Consider the following 22,933-nt stretch of genomic DNA (forward strand, 5'->3'; position numbering starts at 1 on the left):
TAAAACTACCACATGCCTCTAAACTACCTCACTGGACTACGACGGCGTTTTAGGGCCACTGTAAAAACAAATAAAAATGATAGACTTCCAGAATAAAGTCGTAAAATTTCTAGTATAAAGTCATAAATTTACAAATGATATTTGGGGGATAAAGTGGGCTAATTGTGGGGTCTCGGTTGCCGTACTGGCGACAACGAAAACGCTGAGCACCTCGGGGTTCCACTCTCTCCTTCAGGATCGATCATTCTGATTATAGTTCTGTCTCCTGTGAAACTATATGCCCTCTTCGAAAGGCACAGCCGTCTACAAGGCTAACGAGCGATAGTCGTGTAGACGCCACTGCCTGCGATTCGCCTTCAACAATAGAGACGGTTTCCTCCGAGTCCGTCTGGCTCTTTATTCTAAATAAACACAGTTTCCTGCTCAGCCGTTTCTTATACTAATAACACTGATGTGCAGAGACTGAGTATTTCTTTATGGGTGAAATCGATATGAAAGTATATCTCCACCAACTCCTCAACGTCCCTCATTTTAACAGGAGGAGGTGCTGCCGTCCTTTTGGCCATAATATTGCAGCTTTTCCTGGTAATATCCCACTTATTGTCGTAATTCTACAACTTTATTCTCAAAATATTATGACTTCATTCTCAAATTATTACAATTTTATTCTAAAAAATAAGATTTTTTCTCGAATTATTGTATTTATAGTGGCCCTAAAACGCTGTCGTACTGGACAGAGCCTGCTGGACTGTGTAGGGTCTTTTGAAGAGGTCAGTTAAGTTCAGCTCAGTAGCAGAACTGTTGCAACGTTTGTCGCAAAATTCTTATTTTACCTACTTAACAACCTCACAACCTTAATAACAGCGACATTTAAGGGGGAAAAAGTACGGAAGGCAAACGTATCAGCTTTGGAACGCATTATGAATTATGAACCGAATTACGAAAAGCCGTTTAGACTAGGATGCTAATGCTAACGGATGCTAATGGGAACTTCAGAATGGCAGCGTGTCCTCAGAGGTCAGTCTTTTTCAGCCTAACCTCCATCTGCTGTGTAGCACTGAATAAACAGTAATTCCAACATGTTTTCCTGAAATTAGAATAGAAAATAGCTTATGATAGACGTCAGTGGGCAGATGCAAAAGCAGCGGTACTGCTGAGTCCAACAGTTTCAGTTTCACATTATGTAGTCACTTAATTCAGACGTTTAATGACAGAATTCAGCATCTGCCCATTGACTTCCATTATAAGCAAATGTTAAGTTTTCATGTTTTCTGGCTGTTCTGAAGTTCCAGGAAACATATTAAAGTTGTTGTCTGTGGTGACGGACTGTACCCTGCAGATACAGCAGATGGGGAAGAGGCTGAAAAACGTTATAGTATCCTTTAATTTGACCTCATGTTAATAGTACGAGTCAATAGGTGGCATTTTAATTGTTTTTCTCTCTTTTTTTATTCCATTCAAGAGTTGTAGGCTGAATGCAACACAGTGGTTTAGGCACAGAATGCAAAGCAACAGAGGAACATTAACATCTCAGCATTAAATAAAACAGTCCTTTACAATAATACTGTATGTGCTAAAACAGCAACAATAGCTGATAAATAAGCAGAAAGCAGAAAAACAGTGAACATTAAGGATAATGTGTTTTTTTTACTGTAAAATGTTTTTGGAGGAGCATCTTGAGCTTTATATATAAGGAAAAAGTGGAAATGAATGATGTGCATTTCTCATTTCCACTAATACAATAAACATGACACCAGAATACATTCAGAAAATAAAGAGGGAGAAAGAAGAACTGCTGATTAAGCTGAAATAAGTTCAAAGGGGAATTCCACCAAATTTATTTACAATTTCTGCATAATTAAATAAAGTCTTTCTGAGTGGTTTTGGTTTTATGGTAGTTTTGAGAAGATTTTGGCCTTAAACTCCATTCATGGTGGAGGGATACATGCAGGGCGCTGTGAGGCAAAATAGTCCCCAAAGAAAACGTATTATTTCAGATTTTCCACTATTTTCCATCATCAACATTCCATATAAACTCAGAAGACTCGTGTAGGTTCACTGGTGGTTCTGGATAGTAAATAAAATGTCTATATTTGTGTTGCAGTCATGGCGACCCCTGGTTCCTATCACCACCACTGTAAAGACATCTGAACCATTTCACACCAAACCACTCTGAATCTCTCTGTTTATACTTCACACACTGAGTTATGGGGGAATTTTGAAAATGGGTGGAATTGCCCTTTAAAGGGATACTTCAGTGCTTTTTTATCCTGGTCTCTGTCTGCTGTATCTGAATTGTCTGGTCGATTAATGCAAACAATAACTTCGAAATGTTTCCCTGAACATAAAGAACAACAGAAAACTCACTGACTCTAAAGTCACTCATCATGGAAGTCAGTGGGCAGACGCTGAATTCAGCCATTAAACGTTTATGCGAAACATATATTTGTATAAAATATGAATGAAGCTGTAAATCTGTATATTAACTGGTTCTCAGAGACAGAACTGGTTCTTCTGGGGGTGACAGATTTAAATATTACAGACTATTCATTAAGAGGTGTTTTTAAATATTTTATTTGACATATTAAAAATTCTGTGAACAAGCCTCAAGAATTTGATCTCCACATTTGAAGTATAATGAATTCTAGATATTAAATTTATTAGAAATCCACAGCTTTCTTAGTTCAGCCTCAGTTTAGAATCTCCCACAGCTCTGTTCATCATTCTGGACACACTTAAAGGACCTGTATCCTACACTTTTCTTCTTTTCCGTATAACATATCTTGTCGCTGTCACACAAAAACCTTCTCCATTATTGTGATTTTTTTTATTTTGCATTATTTGAAAACTCTTTGCATTGTATTAAAATTTCATGATGAATGGACCAACAGAAATAGTCCAAAAAAGTCTGGTTACATTGACTTCCATTACAAGTCAAGAACATCTTTTCTTTCTCCTGCAAAGTTGAGGTATTGGAGATGTGAGGTTTTGTTCCGACAGCGACAATATGTCTTATACGCCAATAGGTTTTATACGCCAAAAACATCGTGACCGTTATATAGCCTCTGTTTAGCTCCTAGAATTAAACAGTCTGTTTCTGTTACTGTGCCTTTAAGACTGATATATGTAAGTGAGCTCTGTGCTGATTGGCTGTCCCTCATTTAGAAGGCAGTCTGGGCTGAAATGCTCCTTGTAACTTCAACATAAATGGGCGGAGCTAAATGTACACTGAGTAAGCGCATATATGCAAATCTGTTCGTTTTTGAGACATCACAGAAAAACGTTTCAACGACACAAAAGGGTTCTATACAAAAGGGCTTGTAACAATAGTGGAACCCTTTTTCGTGCTATTTAGAACGTTTTTCAAAAAGGGTTCCTTATAGAACCTTATACAACACATTATTCAGCAATCTGAAGAATTCTTTGAGTGTTCATGGTTCTATGTAGGACCATTTTCCTCGCTAAAGAACCCTCGAAGAACCGTCTTTTTTAAGAGTGTACTACATCACACTTTAAAAAGAGAAAGAATTTTATGTGATATGGGTTCTTCAACATTTCTTCGTTTTCATCTGCAGTAGTGTTCTACTGACTAGAACCTGTTATGTTGTTCAGGACGAACAGATTACTACGTTTTATATCTGTTTATACATTTTTCTGCAACTAGACTGGATTTTATTACTGATTGACTGAAAACACTGATCCTGCAATTTTGAATATTAACCAGATTTATTATTATTATTATTTTTGTTTAAATACTGTTCTAAGTGTTGAGAACTTGATAACAGTTTTGGTGAGCCTCTCAGTCGGTCTCATCCAAAACCTGCACTGCTAGAACGGCTGGAGTTTAGAACTCGCGGAAATCAGCATCTGCCCATTGACTTCTATTACAACTGAGTTTAGATTCAGCACTTTTCCTGCTGTTGTCTGAGTTCAGATAAACGTGCTGAAGTTATCGTCTGTAATAATCGACTGTACGACACAGACACAGCAGACAGGGATCAAGCTGAAAAATCTTAAGCGATACAGTCTTAACCAGGATTAGCAGTAAAAATAAAACGCGCACAGATTCTTTAAACGCTGAAAATTGTTTTGTACAGTCCCACAAAGTCAGAGATGATATTACTGCAAAGCAAAACAGTCTTCATGAAACTAAATATGATTTACAAACAATGTTTAATACGTTGGTAGCAGCAGCGATCCGAGCGATCCGTGACAGTCATTATTCATTTGGACTTTTTTACACTTGAATTAAATGAGAAACTTGATAAGCAGGATTAAAAAAGACAAGGCATGCAGTACTGAGAGTAAGAGGTGAACGCCTGTTAAAGCAAATGAACAAACGATTAAAGAATAATGTAACATATTCAAACACTTTCCCACCGTTTTAAGCGTCTTCACTGGTTTCACGGTTATTGAAAGGAAGTACCTAAAGTCTTCTCACAGAAACGAGTGGGAGATATTAGCACCTGTTATTACACTGTTCACCCGCCTCTCGTGAAGGAAACAGAGAGATTGCATTAGTTTCTTAAGTAATAATTTAAATAAAGCAGACACTCGCCTTCATTAGCTCTCAGTAACGAACCCGCCCACAAACCGAGACCAACACGAACAGGAATTTATAATTACCTCTTCTATAAATCTCTAATCGTTCAATCTGATTCGTCTTTGGACACTCGAACAGAGTCGGCGCAGCAGCCGTCCGTCACTGAGCCGCTCCCAGCGTCGGGGGTTTGATTTTAAAGACGAAGATATGAAGATGCGACGCAATCTGATTACATACGCTCACACAGTAGCGCACCAGGTCAAACAACGACAGCACCTGTCAATCAAACGGTCACAGTTAACAACAGCACCTGTCAATCAAATGGTCACAATTAACCGCACCTGTCAATCAGTCACAATTAACAACAGCACGTCAATCAGTCACAGTTAATAACAGCACCTGTCAGTCGCAATTAACAGCACCTGTCAATCAAATAATTACAGTTATTGACAGCACCTGTCAATCAGTCTTTCACAATTAACGACAGCACCTATTAATCAGTTAGAGTTACCAACAGCATCTGTCAATCAGTCAATCACAATTAACAACAGCACCTGTCAGTCACAATTAACAACAGCACCTGTCAATCAGTCACAATTAACAGCAGAATCTGTCAATCACAAATAACAGTGGCAGAACCGTCAATCAGACAGTTACAACTGATTAACACAGTTCTTACTTTCATTTCAGTGTTAATGTCACATACAAAATGTTAAAAAAGATTAATCAGTAAGTCAATTTATTACCACAAACTTCAATTAAAATGTGTTACTGTATCGATTAGGGCTGGGCGATGTGACCCGATATCGACGATGACCGTTAATGATATTTGCCGCCGTTGGTTTAGAGAGTGGATGGAGAACTAAACAGGCCGAATTTCATTTTAGACAGCTTGAGAAATAACATCAGCGTCGATACGTTGTACTTTCTCTTCTTTAAGTGGTCAAATACGTATATCTATGCTAATGTTATGTGAGGTGATATGGGACACATGCTGTAGGCATCCAAACACCAAACACACTGTCAAACTTCACCTGAATGTAAAACCCTAAATAATAATAATAAACATCAGGAAGATGCTTTCTGACTAACGTTCCTATTTCCCACATGATTTGACAGATCCGTATATCTGAATTCCAGAGAGCCTTCGCTGTACTGACAGTGAAATGTTTATTTACTTTATGCTAAATGTCTTTTCTGGTTTAAATTCACTTACACTGGAAGATTCTCCACCAGGGGGTGCTATTAGCACTCCAGTATCTTTTGTCTGTGTCACTGAAAGGAAGGAAACCGGACTGGACCCACACTAGCAGGATCTCACTATTGCACTTGTTTGGCAACATGATCGGTATTTGAGATTTTGTAGCAAGAAAACGTATCGTTTTGGTCGTCGGCCAGCCCTAATTTATAGATCAGAATCTGGTGACAGTTAATCTTACCAGTGCGATCCAGAGCACCAGGTACTCATCAATAAAACTGTTGAAATACTGATTCAGGAAAAGAAGCCCAGGACCCAGAAACGCCACGTCGTGAAGATGCATTTCACTTTTTGTCATATGAGCAACCTGTTAGGACAGAATCAGACATTCATAACATGATAAACTAGAAAAACACAAAGTAAAATCAGACATTCACAACATGATAAACTAGAAAAACACATTAAAATAAAATCAGACATTCATAACATGATAAACTAGAAAAACACATTAAAATAAAATCAGACATTCATAACATGATAAACTAGAAAAACACATTAAAATAAAATCAGACATTCATAACATGATAAACTAGAAAAACACATTAAAATAAAATCAGACATTCATAACATGATAAACTAGAAAAACACATTAAAATAAAATCAGACATTCATAACACGATAAACTAGAAAAATACATTAAAGTAAAATCAGACATTCATAACATGATAAACTAGAAAAACACGAAGTAAAATCAGACATTCACGACATGATAAACTAGAAAAATACATTAAAGTAAAATCAGACATTCATAACATGATAAACTAGAAAAATACATTAAAGTAAAATCAGACATTCATAACATGATAAACTAGAAAAATACATTAAAGTAAAATCAGACATTCATAACATGATAAATTAGAAAAACACATCAAAGTAAAACAGCAGGGATTTAAATAAGGGCGACAGCAGAGGGACAGAAACTACACGGGCCGAAAAAACAAGCGCAGATCTGACTTTGAAAACTACAGACGACCAATCAAGGCTTTTATGTCCAGCTCTGATTCCAATTTCTATACAGTCAAATAGCCTGTTTGCGTATGACGTCACATCACTGCGCTGCTGTGGTGTGAGCTGCAGATGGAGGGCAGGAAGTGATTTTCTACACAGGAAGCTGTCACAAGCTCTCAGAACGGCTGTGGTTTGCATTGTTTATGGTGCTCAAATCAGTCTAACAGGAACAATGAGGAGCTTTTATCAAGTAACAAAAGTTTGTTGATGTTTTTGAGGGAGAAAAATGCAAGAAACTGACCAAAAAAGGCGGCTAAAAAGGCCGAACCTTCGCCTGCGGACCAGAGGAGCGGAGTGTGTGTTCTGCTCAGTTCTCACTGACCTCATGTGTTTACTGAACTTAATTAAAAAAACTGAACGTCAAATATAGTTCTAGTGAAAAACAAACAAAAAAAAAAGCTGGGTTTATAACACAAGACAAAACGAGGGCATCATTACGGAACAGGATGTGGCGCAATCATTGTTTTAGCTCAATTATTTTGCTTTCATAATCGTTAGAAGCCAAATTCATAATTGAAATTAAAATTTAGTTAATCGCTCAGCCCCAGAACACCTCCACACGGTTTGAGGCAAGCATAGGCCCGCTTTTTAATTTTAGGCATGCAGTTAGCGCCGCCCCATCTCACCAAACACGTCTTCACTAATCAACTCCACTTTAGATAAGTTTGGGAAAACTGAGTAATTTTATCCAAACTATCATTTTAAGCTCTACTCACCACTAATTTGTTGGTTATTTTGGCAGAAACGAAGCCAAAAGCCAGAATATAAAGACAGGGGTGTTTCTCAAACAGCTGGATAGCAGATTTCTTATAAATCATCATAGCCAGCACTATAACAGAGCCTATGTGCAGGACCGGAGATAAAACACTCGTTCCCTAAAGGAAAAAGAAAAGAATGAAAAGGTATCAACAACCACGACAGTCATTCAACCACATTCAACTGCACTGCATGGTTTAGTGTTGCTCCTGAATCAGGTGTATTACAGTATACAAAGTGGGTTCTTCAAAGGTTCTTCCAAGACAACTCAAAGAACCATTTGCTTAAAGGAGAATTCAAAAATTCTGCATAAATGTTAAGATGTAATCAGAGCGGTTTGGTGTGAAACGCTCTGTTCTAGATAAACTGACCGAGTCAGAACTGTTCACAGTGGTGGTGATAGGAACCAGACGTCCCCCTCTAAAAGCTCCCTCACAGAAAGTTCCTACATGAAATGGTTATGAATTCACTGCCTGATGACTGAGACACTGTTTTATGATAGTTTTGAGAACTTAAACTCCATTCATGGTGGAGGGATACATGCAGGGCGCTGTGAGGCAAAATAGTCCCCAAAGAAAACGTATTATTTCAGATTTTCCACTATTTTCCATCATCAACATTCCATATAAACTCAGAAGACTCGTGTAGGTTCACTGGTGGTTCTGGATAGTAAATAAAATATCTATATTTGTGTTGTCATGGTGACCCCTGGTTCCTATCAGCACCACTGTAAACTTTTTTTTTAAAAAAAGTTCTGTTATTGTTACCTTTTCCTTATAAATGTAGAGAAAACCAAAACATACATTGCTGGGGCTGAAAAACACTGATAAATGTTTTAATTATATACTATGGGACAGTAAACAGTGTTCAGTAAAGACACTCACCGCTATTGTGGATCCGTTTTTGCCGACTCCTCCTGTGAATATGACTCTGAAGTAATTTGTGCAGGAAATAACGGCTCCGACAAACGTGCAGAGCGCCGGGACTATTTTCATTTGGATGTTTAATACTGGGATCTGTTAAAGGGAAGAGTTTGACTGCATCACACCAAAACTCCACAAATCTTCCAGAATTTAATTACAAAACAATAACAGTCAAATAAAAATACGATGGAGTGGTGATGCAGATATACGTTCACTACAAAATCACAGAATTTAAAGCAGTTCTAAGTTAATATTAGCAATCAACACAACACAGCAACATCACAAAGCAAATTACATCACTGTTAATAACAGTCTATTAGTTCACGGCTGTGTTTACATGCAGCTTAATAATCTGAATCAACTAGTAGCTCAATAAAACACCTTCAGTTTAACAGTCAGAACAGAGTCGTCTAAACGAAATTTCTGTACAACACATTTTTGTCCCATCAAAACAGCTTTAGTGATCCGTTAAACGGGAGAATAATGACAACATTAACTTCTGAATCTCTTTGTCAGAATCCGCATACAAAAAATTTACCCACTGAGAAAATAAACTTTAAATTGCTTTAAAAGACTTTTAACCTCTTATTCTCCAGGGTGTATTTTGGTTTGTCCATCTGAATTTACATGACCAAATCGTAAGGCAAATTATTCAGTAACTGCATGAAATAAATATAAATTATTATTCATTTATTTATTTTTTGTAAAAGCTCCCCTCAAATTAACAGAACGTGTTTTATGATACACATATTGCTCTATGCTTACAATTTACTGCTGAAAGCCAAAAATCTTAGACGCTCTTTGTATTATTTTATAAAAATAATGTTTACAGATCAGATCACTGAAGAGACGCCATCTGTTTATAGTTTATAGCTCAGATTTGTGGAAAAATGGGTCGACTTTCAGTAAAAAAAAAAACTGTGAGTTCAGCTTCTTTTATTATAAGGGTTTAAAATGACATCACCCATCTATTTGACTGGACAGAAGACAGTTACAGCTCTCATACGACCCCCACCTTTAGAATGTAGCTTATGAAATATGAAAGTTATGAAGTAAACAATATGACGAAGTGCGTTTTGGAAGCATCGGTGGTGTTAAAGAGTTGAAGAGGTTAAAATCATTAAGAGATTCAAGCAAATTAAAAATAAAAGTATTACAAAGCTCAAAATCAGAAGAGGATAAATGACTCTCGTTGCTATAGTAACGCGCCTCTGTACATTCAGATGGATGGTAAGCTGTTTTAACTTTTAATCCAGTTTTTAATTAGAGAAATTAGGTTTGAACAAGTAATAACATTTTTAATGCGATTAGAAATAAAATTTGATGAGAAAACAACAAACTCTAAAATCTAAATTTTTGAAAATTTGCTAAAAAGAGCAGGATTTCAGCACATACGATTTCAGTTCTCAGTAATGATAACTCATGACTTTCCCTCGTTTATTTTAATGGGGGAGCCAATGTTTACCAGTATGAACATTTTAACATGTTGAATTTCTAATTAGTGCATTTTAATTGAAGATAAACTGAATTGTTACATGTGCAGATTTAATTTTTCAATTGAGAGCGTACATTTTCACCTTATTGCATGCGACAGTTCAGTTTGCGCTGATGAAAAATCGCTGGTTCTAAGCTAAAACAGCCGTCTGTAGATCTTCCCTCAGACTGCCGGGTTCACAGTTCATTCAGAGTCGGTGTTCAGAGTCAGATCGTTTGATCTCTGCATGTAAACGCAGCCGCTGCCGTGATCTGAGGTGTGGTTTGATAATCAGTGTTGAATCTCTGAATTACCAGAGCCTGCCAGAAAGCAGATCCGCCCACAGCAGCCAGCAAATACATGATAATAATGAAGATCTGCACTTCAGTCACATCAATGCTGAGCGGGGCGGAGAGAGGAGAGAGCAGGTTAGTTACAGCAGTAATCACACTGTCTCACAGGCAGCCAATCAGAGACGCACAAGCCTTTAATTAAGACCCACTAATTAAAGGTTTTTATTCAAATGAACAGAAACATACAGACTGAATTCGTAGCCTGGAGACTCGCAGACCTCAGCTCAGCGATCGTGAACCTCGTCCTCATCTGGCAAATTACTACAGCATTACATCACTAATGTTTACAATTAAAGGGGAATTACACTGAGTTCTGACGTAAACAGAGCCGTTCAGAGAGGTTTGGTTTCTAGAGAAACTTACTTAGTCAGAACTGTTCACAGTGGTGGTGATAGGAACCAGACGTCCACCTCTAAAAGCTCCTCACAGAAAGTTCCTACATGAAATGGTTATGAATTCACTGCCTGATGACTGAGACACTGTTTTATGATAGTTTAGAGAACTTAAACTCCATTCATGGTGGAGGGATACATGCAGGGCACTGTGAGGCAAAATAGTCCCCAAAGAAAACTTATTATTTCAGATTTTCCACTATTTTCCATCATCAACATTCCATATAGACTCAGAAGACTCGTGTAGGTTCACTGGTGGTTCTGGATGGTAAATAAAATGTCTATATCTGTGTTGTAGTCATGGCGACCCCTGGTTCCTATCACCACCACTGTAAAGACATCTGAACCGTTTCACACCAAACCACTCTGGATCACTCTGTTCACATCTCACACACTGAATTTTAAAAAAGCAGAAATTCCCCTTTAATAAATGATGATTAATAATAAATTAATCCATTAATCAGTTAAATTTTTCACCAGATTCTGTGACATTTACATCTCAACCACTGAATTATGGAAGCTTTTTGTTTATGATGAAATTCTCTTTTACTATACAGCGATTAATAATCAAGTAATTAAAAATGAACTAAATTCGATTTTTGACCAGATTCTGTGACGACCATATGCACAAACTTTGATCCGTTATTCATGCCGTGCAGGGAAAGCAGGGAGCTGACTGGTTGGCTGCTGCTGTCAGGGCAGCCGTGATTGGCTGCACGGTGCTCGTTTTTACCGTTAGGTTCCAAAACGTGGGCCCGACTGTGGCGGTGAAGGTGTGCAGCAGAGCCAGACTGAGCTGCAGCTCGGTGATGTCAAATCTGTCCAGCGTGGAAAGACAGAGCATGAAAACAGCGCCCCCTATAGATACTAAGCTCAAAGAGGCTTGATAATGACCTGAGGCACCTGAGCTGAATCGGTGGGGAAGAGCTGAAAGTGCAGGGGGTCCGCCACTGATTACAATGGAGTGAAAAGGGGCCGTAAAGTGGTTTTCGTTTATTTGTGTATATGTTTTTTCGCCACTGTCGAAACAAAACCTTGTCTCCAAAATGGTAACTTAACAGGAGGAGGAAAAACCTTACTTTACTTTTAATGTGAGTCAATGGAACCAGACTTTTTTCCAGCTCATTCTGGGTCGTTTCTTTTGGTCCATTCATCATGAAATTTACACACAATGTAAAGCACAAAAGGATTTGTCAAATTATGTAAAAAACTGAAAAACAACAAAAATGGAGATACGAGCAGTGAAATATGTTTGTTGTGACACGTTAAGACTATAAGGTGTCAGTAAAGCCTCAGACACACTACTCAACCTTTAAAGTCCCAACAGAGTAAGACAGACTGGGTATCTCACACTATCAGTCTGGTTTCTGCAGACGTTCTGGGCGACTGAAATACTGAGGATCAGGCGCTGCACAGCCTGTAAGCTGCTGCTGAACTGAACTCACTGAACTCTCGCGTTCTCCTGTTATCAGGAGACGCGGATAAACAAACGTGGAGCTGCTGCTGCTGTTTTCTCAGCCGTTTGCGCTGAAACAGTAAAGAAGCAGCAGGTAAACATGTTTAACTGAGGATCATGGATTAAAAATGTGATCAGTTGGTATTTTTAGAGTTTTAAATGTACATAAACTCAATTGTGCCTTAAACTCTTCGCTCCACACATGAGAGACTTTTCTCCATTTTTCTTGTTTACTTGCTGTATTTTCTTCTTTCATGCTCTCAGTTCTCACTGGCTGTTGGAGGAGTCTGTTCAAATTGAGTCTCTGATCAGTTTATACTTATAGATTACGCTCAAACATCTGATAAACTCCGACTGGTCTGAAATAAATAAATAAATAAATAAAAATAATGACGTATTTAGATCTTAGATATTTACAGTGATTGTGTTCTGATCTATTTAAACCCAAGACATTAATCAGACAGTAATAATCTAAATATATACACAGTCATCATTTATAGGGTACATTCTATTGGGAGGAGTCTAAAACACTAACCCCTAAATTTACACCTGGGAAAGTAATTTTTACATTTTTAGTGCTGTTTTAATGAGGTTCTTTTTGGTATCTTTTAAAGTGAAGTTGATATTTTTAGATTTAATTTATTCAATTTTATTTTAGTTCAAATTTTAGTTTAATTTATAAATAAAAAAGCTTTATTTTAAAAATGCTGTCCCTTATTTTCATGTCAAAATCAGTGTGTAACATTAAGAATTGTCAACTCCAAAACAAATTTTTGGCAAGTAAGTAAGTTTTTAGTGTTTTAATGAAAAATATCATGATTTTCTGTGTGAACAGCTGTTCAAAGCTGTGTTTGCTGGGTTTTTGAGCTCAAAATGAGCTAAAACTGTCACTGAAACAGTCACTACTGAAACATTTTGTACAGTTTGGTAGAGTTATGACTGTTTTGGTAGTGACAAAATGGAATGTTCAGTCATTAGTTTTAATAAAATCATAATTAAGGTTTAGAGTCACTCAGAGCAAAAGGGTTTTAGTCCAAGATCGGTTAAAAGTCCCAAAAAGACAACAAGAGCTCCCAAACAAACGAGGCCGCCTCAGTGTCTCCTCCTAAAGCGAGGAGGGTTCAAGTTTACTGAGTGGACTCTGTTTGTTTGGCTGACCAAAGAGCCACAGTTTACCCTGACACACTGACCGTGTCCACTCTGCCCTTCAGTCCAGCAGATGGCCTTAACACAGCCACACAGTCACTCACACACACACACACAGTCACTCACACACACACACACACACACACACACACAGTCACTCACACACACACACACACATTTTCTAAGCCGCTTATCCTTCAGGGTCGGGGGTGAACTATAGCCTTTCCCAGCGGTCATTGGTTGGAAGGCAGGAAACACCCTGGGCAGGTTGCCAGTCACACAGTCACTCATTTATTTCAAAATAAAAGTTCTTTAGCGAGCTGAAACGGACACTAGTCGCGCACTTTCTTAAAAAACATGAACAAACCAAAAACTGCTGTAACGCTGAGTTCTGTGTATCTGCTTATTGCTGTCTTACACTGTTTTCTGGCTCTGCCAGTGTAGCTTTAGACTTCTGACAAAACCGCGTACGACGCTACGCTATATATTTTATATGCCCTGTACTGTTAACAGTGGTGAACCGTTCTGACGTGGTGTTTGAGGTTCTGCACACAGCCCAAATTTTCCCAGGTGAAGAACAAAGCCCTTCTGCAGTGTCTGCTGCAAGACTTAAATGTAAATGTAAATTTAAATGTAAATTTGAATGTAAATGTAAATGTAAATGCAGGGTAACGTCCTGTGGCGAGCGCTCAGAGCAGGACTCACATGCCGAAGCGCAGAGTGCCGGAGACGTAGGTCTGCCAGTGCGCACAGTAGAACATAAACATCCCCGCAAAACAGCAGAAGAACATCCAGTCTGGATTCGTCCCCAACTGGACTGCAATACTGGTACCCAGAACCACGAAGACTGCAGGGAGAGAGAGAGAGAGTGAGAGAGAGAGAGAGACAGAGAGAGAGAGACAGAGAGAGACACTTGACCACAGACCACGCTAACGTTATCCCGTTTAGCTGAGTGTCTGAGTCAGGGAGGTTTCGGTCACCTTTCAAATGAAAATGAAAATGGAGCAGACCCTCGATCGCCTCCCGCCGTCTAGTCCGCAACATCTGAAGCAGTCGACTTTGTTTTGGAGGCAACGCACATAAAGGGACGGCTGGACTTTTGAGGTTAGCATTAGCCTAGCATGGACACCAGAGCACTTCTGTGTCCTCTCGTACCGCCTGACTCGCTCAGCGGAATCAGACAACGCCACGGTCTCCAAACAAGACGCGGCGAAGCTGGTACTGAATATATTTTCCAAATTCCAGCAGATGTTACTAGATTAGTTACTTTAGGTTGTTTAAAACAGTTCTTATTAAGAAATAAAGGGACATCCCAGAATAATAAGCCACTGTTAAGCTAAAAATGAGGTTTATTTAAGCATCTAAAAGGGTTAAAAGTACATGTACAGTAATATACATCGACTGACCGACCCGGAGGGCGTCTGTGATGGTCAGTTGTCCTCACTACAGATTCCCTGACGCTGCGTGTTCGTTAACAGTGTGATGTGGTGTTTTTGTGGTTACCTGTGGAGAGCGAGTCGCAGCCATGGTCGAACAGCTCCCCCAGTGGTGAGCTGCTGTTAGTGCGCCTCGCCTGCTTCCCATCTATGGCGTCCAGAGACTGATAGACAAACAGGCCGACCGCACACATCAGGTACGCCCACAGCGGAGCCTGCACACACAACACACACCTCGCTACACAACTCGGACATCACCACGACTCAGACTGATCATTCTTAAATTAATCAATGCACAGTCTGATCAGTCGTGAAAAATAAATGATGAAAACACAAAGCTTTTTGGAGGCTGAAAGGGCGGGGCTGAACTGCTGTAGGTTTAATGGGTGGAGCTAAACTGCTGTAGGCTGGGTGGGTGGAGCTAAACTACTGTAGGCTGAATGGGCGGGGCTAAACTGCTGTAGGCTGAATGGGTGGAGCTAAACTGCTGTAGGCTGGGTGGGTGGAGCTAAACTGCTGTAGCTGTGGGTGGAGCTAAACTGCTGTAGGCTGGGTGGGTGGAGCTAAACTAGCTGTAGGCTGAGTGGGTGGAGCTAAACTGCTGTAGGCTGGGTGGGTGGAGCTTAATGGGTGGTTTTTGTGACATTTTAACACTACAAATTTAAAACAGGTTTTGCAGTTTAGTCTGTATGTATGAACTGGGTCTAAAAAAATCTGGTTTCTCCAGACTGACAGTGACCCTAAACTACAGAAAGAGGCGGAAACAGAGCAGCAGTGGTTGAGACTGGAATTCCCCCAGTTTAACGTCTCACACGAACAGAGCTCAGCACACACTCCGTAACGCAGAGAGCAGCAGGCTGTGTTTGTGCTGAAGGAGACGCTAATTCACCCAAACTGTGACGTGTCTGAACACACTCTGTTTCCTTTAGTTCCTCCTGAAATGAGCGCTGCTCCTGCTTTTGTCCCGCCAGCACAGAGGCAAAGGTGGGAGTCCTGACCACCCGGCTATTTTTAGACCAAAAAACAAGTTCTAGACGACAAACATCGCAGAACCATGCCACAACCTGCCGTTACACTGTCTAATGGGCATACCACTACACAGAGAGAGAGAGAGAGAGAGAGAGAGAGAGAGAGAGAAAGCAACAGAGAGAGAGAAAAACAACAGACAAGGAGGAGAGACAGAGTGAGAGAAAGACAGAGAGAGAGAAACCAGTGAGAGAGAGGGCGAGACATGACTGTCGGTTCATTATAAATCACTAAAGCTCTATCAGAGTCAGTAAAGCTCTATGTGTTCAGAACGAATCAGTGAAGCTCTATGTGTTTGAAATGAATCAGTAAAGCTCTATGTGAATCAGTAAAGCTCAGTGTGTCCAGAATGAATCAGTAATCCAGTATGTGCCTGTATGAATGTATGTTCTGTCTGAATCAGTTCTGTACCTGTTCAGTGGCAGTGGGGCAGTAGTAGACCAGCACCAGTGTGGTGAAGATGTTTGTTGCCAGGCCAACGACGGTGATGAGGTTGGGAGCGATCCACGGGGGCATGTGGCACACCAGCCACTCCCAGTAGCGCTGCATGATGGGCTCCAGCAGGGACCTGCCGGCACTGCTGTAGCGGTGCTCCTCCAGACGCTTCAGCTGGTGCCGGGACAGCACCGGGGCGGGCAGCTCGATGAGCCGCCGCAGGACCGCGGGAGACAGCCAGCAGGCCGAGTCCATGCCCTGCTCCCCCCGGCCTCCCCGCCGCCCCCTTGCCCCCGCCTGCCCGCTCATGACCCCCCCAACACGCCCCGATCTGCCTCCAACAGCCGCTCACCCTCACCGCGGCCGGGCCACACCTGCACAGACACAGACACACAGAGAGAACATGGGTTACGGCGGTGGGTTCTCCGTCCCGGTCAACAAAATCACAGGTGAGTTTTCTAGCCCTGAGCTACCAGCTATTCTAAAAATATCTGAGAAATGCAGCCAGACTGACCAGCCCAGGGTGTGTCCTTATTTCAGTCTCATCATTTAGCTGGACTACCAGCATGACCAAGATATACGTCCAAGAAATTGTGGAGCATTTTTATTGGTCTGTTCATGACAGAATTCACACATAACATAAAGGACGGCTGCTGTGTTCAAATTAAGGTGACCAGGTTTCTGAAATGAAAACTAGGGACGTTTCCAGTTCGGTGGTCAATATATCACTAAAATATCCAATGTTTTTATCTATGAAATAAAAAAGGGAGGCAGTTCCAGTTTCCTGTATTTTGACCATGATAACTGCTGCACTGTAATAAACTACAGTAAAGGCCAACTGATAAAACTGGACACTAACTAAGTCACTTTGTAAACCATGTGAAAAAAATCATACAGTAATATTCTCACTTACCTGGCCAAAAAATTATATTATTGCTATGGTCTAAGGCAGAGGTGAACATGTGGCTCATACAGGTAGCAAAGTTACTTCCTCTGGAGAAATTAATGCATGATATGCATAAAAAATCTGGAAGATTTGGACACCTCTGTGGCTATACTTGGACAAAGTGATGTGACCTGTGTTGTAGGTCAAAATCTCTCCTTTATCTTTCTTTCTCTCTCTACTTATTTATGTGTTTGATACTTGTTTATTCTGTTCCCCCAGGTAGCTTGTCAAGTTCTGAATTCTGTGAGGATTGATTTGGTGAACAGTTATTGTTATTATTACTCTGTGAAAACCTAATAAGAATAAAATTCAAAAAAAGAAAATCATACAGTAGCTACCATGGTGAGTAATCAATAAAAAAAATGGTCAACATGCATGGAAATACATTACAATAGTCCTATAAAAGTCCCATATTTCTTGCTTTCCCCCCTCATGAGATTTGTCGCTCAGTAAAAAGGGCCTCAAAAGTCAGTAAGTCTAGCGTCTCAGGCAGAGATGAGGCAGAGACACATTTACCACTAATGACTCAGTGGCTGTATTGAGCCCATAATTCATATTCATATTAAATATTCTGACAGTAAAAGAGACGAGCAGCCCAGTAGACCCTAAACTGACCCCTGGGCAGCTCCAGTTCTGGACAGACAGAGACGCTGATCAGCATGTGCCATATGTCAGATATGGAGGCTGAAAAAGTGACTCAGATTAAAACGATGCTCTGTTTGTATCTCATGGTGGCTTCATTCAAGTAGACTGTCTGTCTGAACAAATCAGAGCCACCGATCAGCTGGTAGAGCGATTCAGTCCCGTAACTCCACCCCTGCTTTAACCCCTGGGTCACCTAGAGTCCTGAAAAGGCGTGTGTGGTGAGGTTGTGGACACTTGTGATGGTGGAGTGTTCTCTAAAACTAGGCGAGCGAGAGGCAGAAGTGGTCAGTAAACAGCAGGTAAGCACTTGGTCAGTAAGCACGACGTGAGACGTCTGCCCGTCTGCTCTGCTGCAGGTCTTTCTTGGGACTTTCCACTGTGTTTTTAATTCACAGATAAAATGGGGGAATTTCAGGGACAGACCACCAAAAACAGGGACGTCCAGTCATCCTAGTTCTAATAGTAAATTGTAAAAAAAATAATAATAATAAAAAAAATAAAAATAAAAATCGCAAAAAATGGAAATATGTATTTTTTCATTGTACAGCGACAAAATGTTACTTATCACAAGCTTCACACACCTGAGTTTAAGCTAGAATTGGGGCCAAATGTGATGGTACAACGCTGCTAGCTTGGCGCTAACAGCACTACAAATTCCCATAGGGATGCTAATGTAAATTAGCATTATGCTAGCAGCTAACTGGACAAGGTTTCTGCGTCTTCCCGGTGTTCTGACTGGGAGCCGGGCTGAGATAAGAGGACTGTAAACAGGAGAAGTTTAAACAGCCCTGAGTGTTTCTGATTGGCTGCAGCGCGGCCGTACCTGTTCTCCCAGTTCTGAGGTGCACACCTGGGCCGCTCCTCCACACGCGCACTCCGCCGGCTGCAGTGGAGAGGGTTCGTTACTGATTAAGACCCTTAAAGCTTTAATCTGTAACTCATTCTGAACTTTATGAACTGATTCAGTCTGAGTTCCGAGGCGCTGCTGAGCAGGTTCCCCGCAGCGCCGCGGTTCTCGGCTCTTTTACAGAACTCTGTAATCTCATTCCTGCGGCGGATTACGGTCAGCAGCGTTCTGCCTTTTAAACACATAATCCTGCTGTGTTCGGTCAGTCTGAGCCCCGCAGAGCCTATACCCCACCAATTAGCATCATGCTAAACCAGCGTCATTAGCTTCAGTGCAAAACTAAAGAAGCAGACACCAAGCATGTAGTGTACAGGGCAACAGGAAGGGTCAGAAATGTGATCTAGTGGTCAGTAGTGTGATGTAGGTATACTGTGACACAGGAATGATCAGTAGTGTGACGTTTGAATGGTTAGTAGTGCAGCGTCGCAGTCAGCAGTGTGACGTAGATGTCCATGGTGGTCAGTATAGTGCAGCGCAGGAAGGGTCAGTAATGTGACTTAGCGGCCATTAGTGCAGCATAGGAAGGGTCAGTAATGTGACTTAGCTGTCATTAGTGCAGCATAGGAAGGGTCAGTAACATGACTTAGCGGTTATTAGTGCAGTATAGGAAGGGTCAGTAAAGGACTTATCGGTCAGTAGTGCAGTGTTGGAAGGGTCAGTAAAGGACTTAGCGGTCATTAGTGCAGCATAGGAAGGGTCAGTGACGTGACTTAGCGGTCAGTAATGCAGCATAGGAAAAATCAGTAAAGGTCTTAGCGGTCAGTAGTGCAGCACAGGAAGGGTCAGTAATGGACTTAGCGGTCAGTAGTGCAGCGTAGAAAGGGTCAGTAACATGACTAAGCGGTCATTAGTGCAGCATAGAAAGGGTCAGTAACATGACTTAGCGGTTATTAGTGCAGTATAGGAAGGGTCAGTAACATGACTTAGCGGTCATTAGTGCAGCATAGAAAGGGTCAGTAACATGACTTAGCGGTTATTAGTGCAGCATAGGAAGGGCAAGTAAAGTGACTTAGCGGTCAGTATTGTGTGTTATTATAACGAGACTTAGCGGTCAGTAGTGTGTGTTATTATAACGAGACTTAGCGGTCAGTAGTGTAATGTAGAAAGGGTCAGTAATGTGACTTAGCGGTCAGTAGTGTGTTATCAGAGCAAAATATAGCGGCCAGTTGTCTAGCATGGGAAAGGTCAGTAACGGGATTTAGTGGTCAGTAGTGTGTCATAGGACGGGCCAGTAGTATATAGGCACACCGTGACGTAGGAAAGGACTGTGGCATGACGTAAGAAGGGTAAGCAGCGTGTGTGGGCACAGCATGACGTAGCACAGGTGAGTAGTGCGTAATGACGTAATACTGAACACCAGCTAGCTAAAGCAGAGCTAATGAGAGAGAGAGAGAGAGAGACAGACAGACAGACAGAGAGAGAGAGAGACAGACAGAGAGAGACAGTGTACAGCTCTAACGCGGCGCTCTGTCCGGTGTTTACCGCTCCGCACCGTCTTCTCTAATAACGCCAGCTGAACCAAGCTGGGCTAAAGGCCAGCCTGCACTAGCAGCCCGGCGCTGCGAGCGGAGCAGTGATTGTCCGTAAACGCGGCTGTGTTGTTTATCTGCGCGGTCACGGAGCTGAAGCTTCTTAGCCGCCAGCTTCTTGCTCGAATTTCCCAGTTCCACCTTAAATGGTGCAGCAGTTACTGGGGCAGCCGCAGGCGCCAGACTGTAAGTGCTGCACCACTTAAGGTGGACCGGGGGAGTCGGAAGGCGAGCGGGCGGACTGCGCGATCACTGACCTGCTGAGGAATCGGAGCGATGTTTCCGGAATCCGCTCGAAGCGCAGCGCAGAATACCCGCGCAGTCAGGCCGGTCTGCGTCCCCAGAGTGTGTAAACGTTCCTCCACCGAAAACACACCGATCTGCGGCTCACTGACTCACACTCACACTCACCAACACACACCAACACACTCACACTCACTCGGCGGAGAAACACTCGCCGGCCGCCGCGACGCAGTTCAGCAGCACGAGTCTCAGAAGCGTCAAAGCGGCGCACAGCTGCGCAGACGGAGACCCGGCAGGGGCGGAGCCTCACCGTGACCGGTTTCAAAACAGCGCATGCGCAGAGGTACCCTCAGAGCCGCTTTTTGTGGGGGAACCCGGCCACCCGGTTTCTCCTGTTATATCAAAAACAGGGCTCCTAAACGCCAGAGGGCGCCCACGAGCGAGTCCTCAATGGGGGGCAGAGGGGAGTGAATAAGGTTAAAACAGTTTCTGAGCACTTTTTCAGCACCGTCCTTATTTAACCAGCAGAGGGACTCACTTCACTGAGGACGCAGAGACTCACTGATCGGTTAGCGTTACTGATACTGAGCGCTGATTGGGTAGCATTACTGCTACTGAGCGCTGACTGGTTAACATCACTGCTACTGAGCGTTGATTGGGTAGCATTACTGCTACTGAGCGCTGATTGGGTAGCATTACTACTACTGAGTGCTGATTGGGTAGCATTACTACTACTGAGTGCTGATTGGTTAACATCACTGCTACTGAGCACTGATTGGTTAGCATTACTGCTACTGAGCGCTGATTGGTTAGCATTACTGCTACTGAGTGCTGATTGGGTAGCATTACTACTATTGAGTGCTGATTGGTTAACATCACTGCTACTGAGCGCTGATTGGGTAGCATTACTACTACTGAGCGCTGATTGGTTAACATTACTGCTACTGAGTGCTGATTGGGCTAGCATTACTGCTACTGAGCGCTGATTGGGTAGCATTACCAGTATTAGGACCTGTATTATTCACATTGTATATGCTACCACTGGGCACCATTATCAGTAAACACGGCATAAACTTCCACTGCTATGCTGATGACACTCAGTTATATTTAGCAAGCGACCCAGATGATAGAATTAAACTTAGCAAGATTGAAGACTGTATCAAAGACATAAAGGACTGGATGTCGAGTAACTTTCTCCTTCTAAACTTGGATAAAACAGAGGTCCTGCTTCTTGGTCCAAAAGCTGCTAGAAAACAAACTGTCTGATTTAACACTTAAACTTAATAGTTTCTCAGTTGCATCAAGCTCATCTGTAAAAAACCTTGGTGTCATTATAGACCCTGATCTGTCCTTCGACGCACATATAACTAATATTACTAGAACAGCCTTCCTGCATCTCCGCAATATTGCTAAATTGAGAAATGCATTCTCTCTACAGGATGCAGAAAAGTTAGTTCATGCATTTATTACTTCAAGGCTGGATTACTGTAATGCCCTGCTGGCTGGATGTCCCAGCAAAAGCCTTAACAAGCTTCAGCTAGTCCAGAACGCTGCAGCCAGAGTCCTTACTAGAACCAGAAAGTTTGACCATATCAGCCCAGTTTCATCAACCCTACACTGGTTACCAGTTAAATTTCGCACTGATTATAAAATTCTCTTACTGACTTACAAAGCCTAAACCGACTCACCCCTCAGTACCTGAGTGAACTTCTCTCTCACTATGAACCATCACGCCTACTTAGATCACAAGGTGCTGCTCACTATTAGTACCTAGAATTAATAAAGCTACATCAGGGGGCGGAGCTTCTCATACAAAGCCCCCCAGCTTTGGAATAATCTTCCTGTTAATGTTTGGGACTCAGACACAGCCTCAGTGTTTAAGTCTAGGCTAAAAACTTACTTGTATAGTCGAGCCTTTGGTAATTAGTTTTCCCTGTCAGTTCTATACCTGCCAGAGTCTCCGCTGCTCTGCTAACACTGTAACCTGTGATCGGTCACTCATTACAGAACTGACTCTCTGTGTTTTCCTCTCTGTGTGTTTTCCTTTCTTTTCTTCGCCGAGTTGAACAGCTGCCCATCCTGTGCGTCTGATGCTGCTGCCTTTTCTGCCTTGATCGGGTGCCACTGCTCGCCAGCCCTCTGGACCGGCTTACCAACATTGAGCCTCCTGCTGTACAACGCTGTGCAAACCTCACCCTCACAACCTGACCCCACTGATGCTGCTGCTGTTGCTGCTGCATGAACTGAACTATTCAAATTAATCATTTGCTCCACCTGTTTTCCCCGTTTTTGTACTATAATACTTTATACTAACAATGTTTCCTATCCGGTGTCGATCCAGAGGAGGATGGGTTCCCCTTCTGAGTCTTGGTTCCTCTCAAGGTTTCTTCCTGTTTCTTAGGGAGTTTTCTTTGCCACTGTCGCCACTGGCGACGCTCATGGGGGCTCGGACCCGGA

General features: G+C 41.8%; 1 protein-coding gene across 1 annotated transcript; it reads right to left on the minus strand.

Annotated features, from left to right (window-relative positions):
• Positions 1–706: 706 nt before the first annotated feature.
• Positions 707–20,721, minus strand: cept1b (choline/ethanolamine phosphotransferase 1b). Its single transcript, XM_036559047.1, has 9 exons — positions 20,491–20,721; positions 16,183–16,580; positions 14,813–14,960; positions 14,015–14,156; positions 10,277–10,361; positions 8,450–8,581; positions 7,526–7,684; positions 5,983–6,108; positions 707–4,819 (listed from the first exon to the last, which is right to left on the minus strand). Exons 2-9 carry the CDS (start codon positions 16,513–16,515, stop codon positions 4,703–4,705), a joined length of 1,242 nt encoding a protein of 413 aa, XP_036414940.1. The 5' UTR covers positions 16,516–16,580; positions 20,491–20,721; the 3' UTR covers positions 707–4,702.
• Between the last annotated feature and the right edge of the window lie 2,212 nt (positions 20,722–22,933).

This window comes from Colossoma macropomum, unplaced genomic scaffold (assembly GCF_904425465.1).
Source record: "Colossoma macropomum unplaced genomic scaffold, Colossoma_macropomum, whole genome shotgun sequence".
In the NCBI taxonomy this organism is placed as follows: domain Eukaryota; kingdom Metazoa; phylum Chordata; class Actinopteri; order Characiformes; family Serrasalmidae; genus Colossoma; species Colossoma macropomum.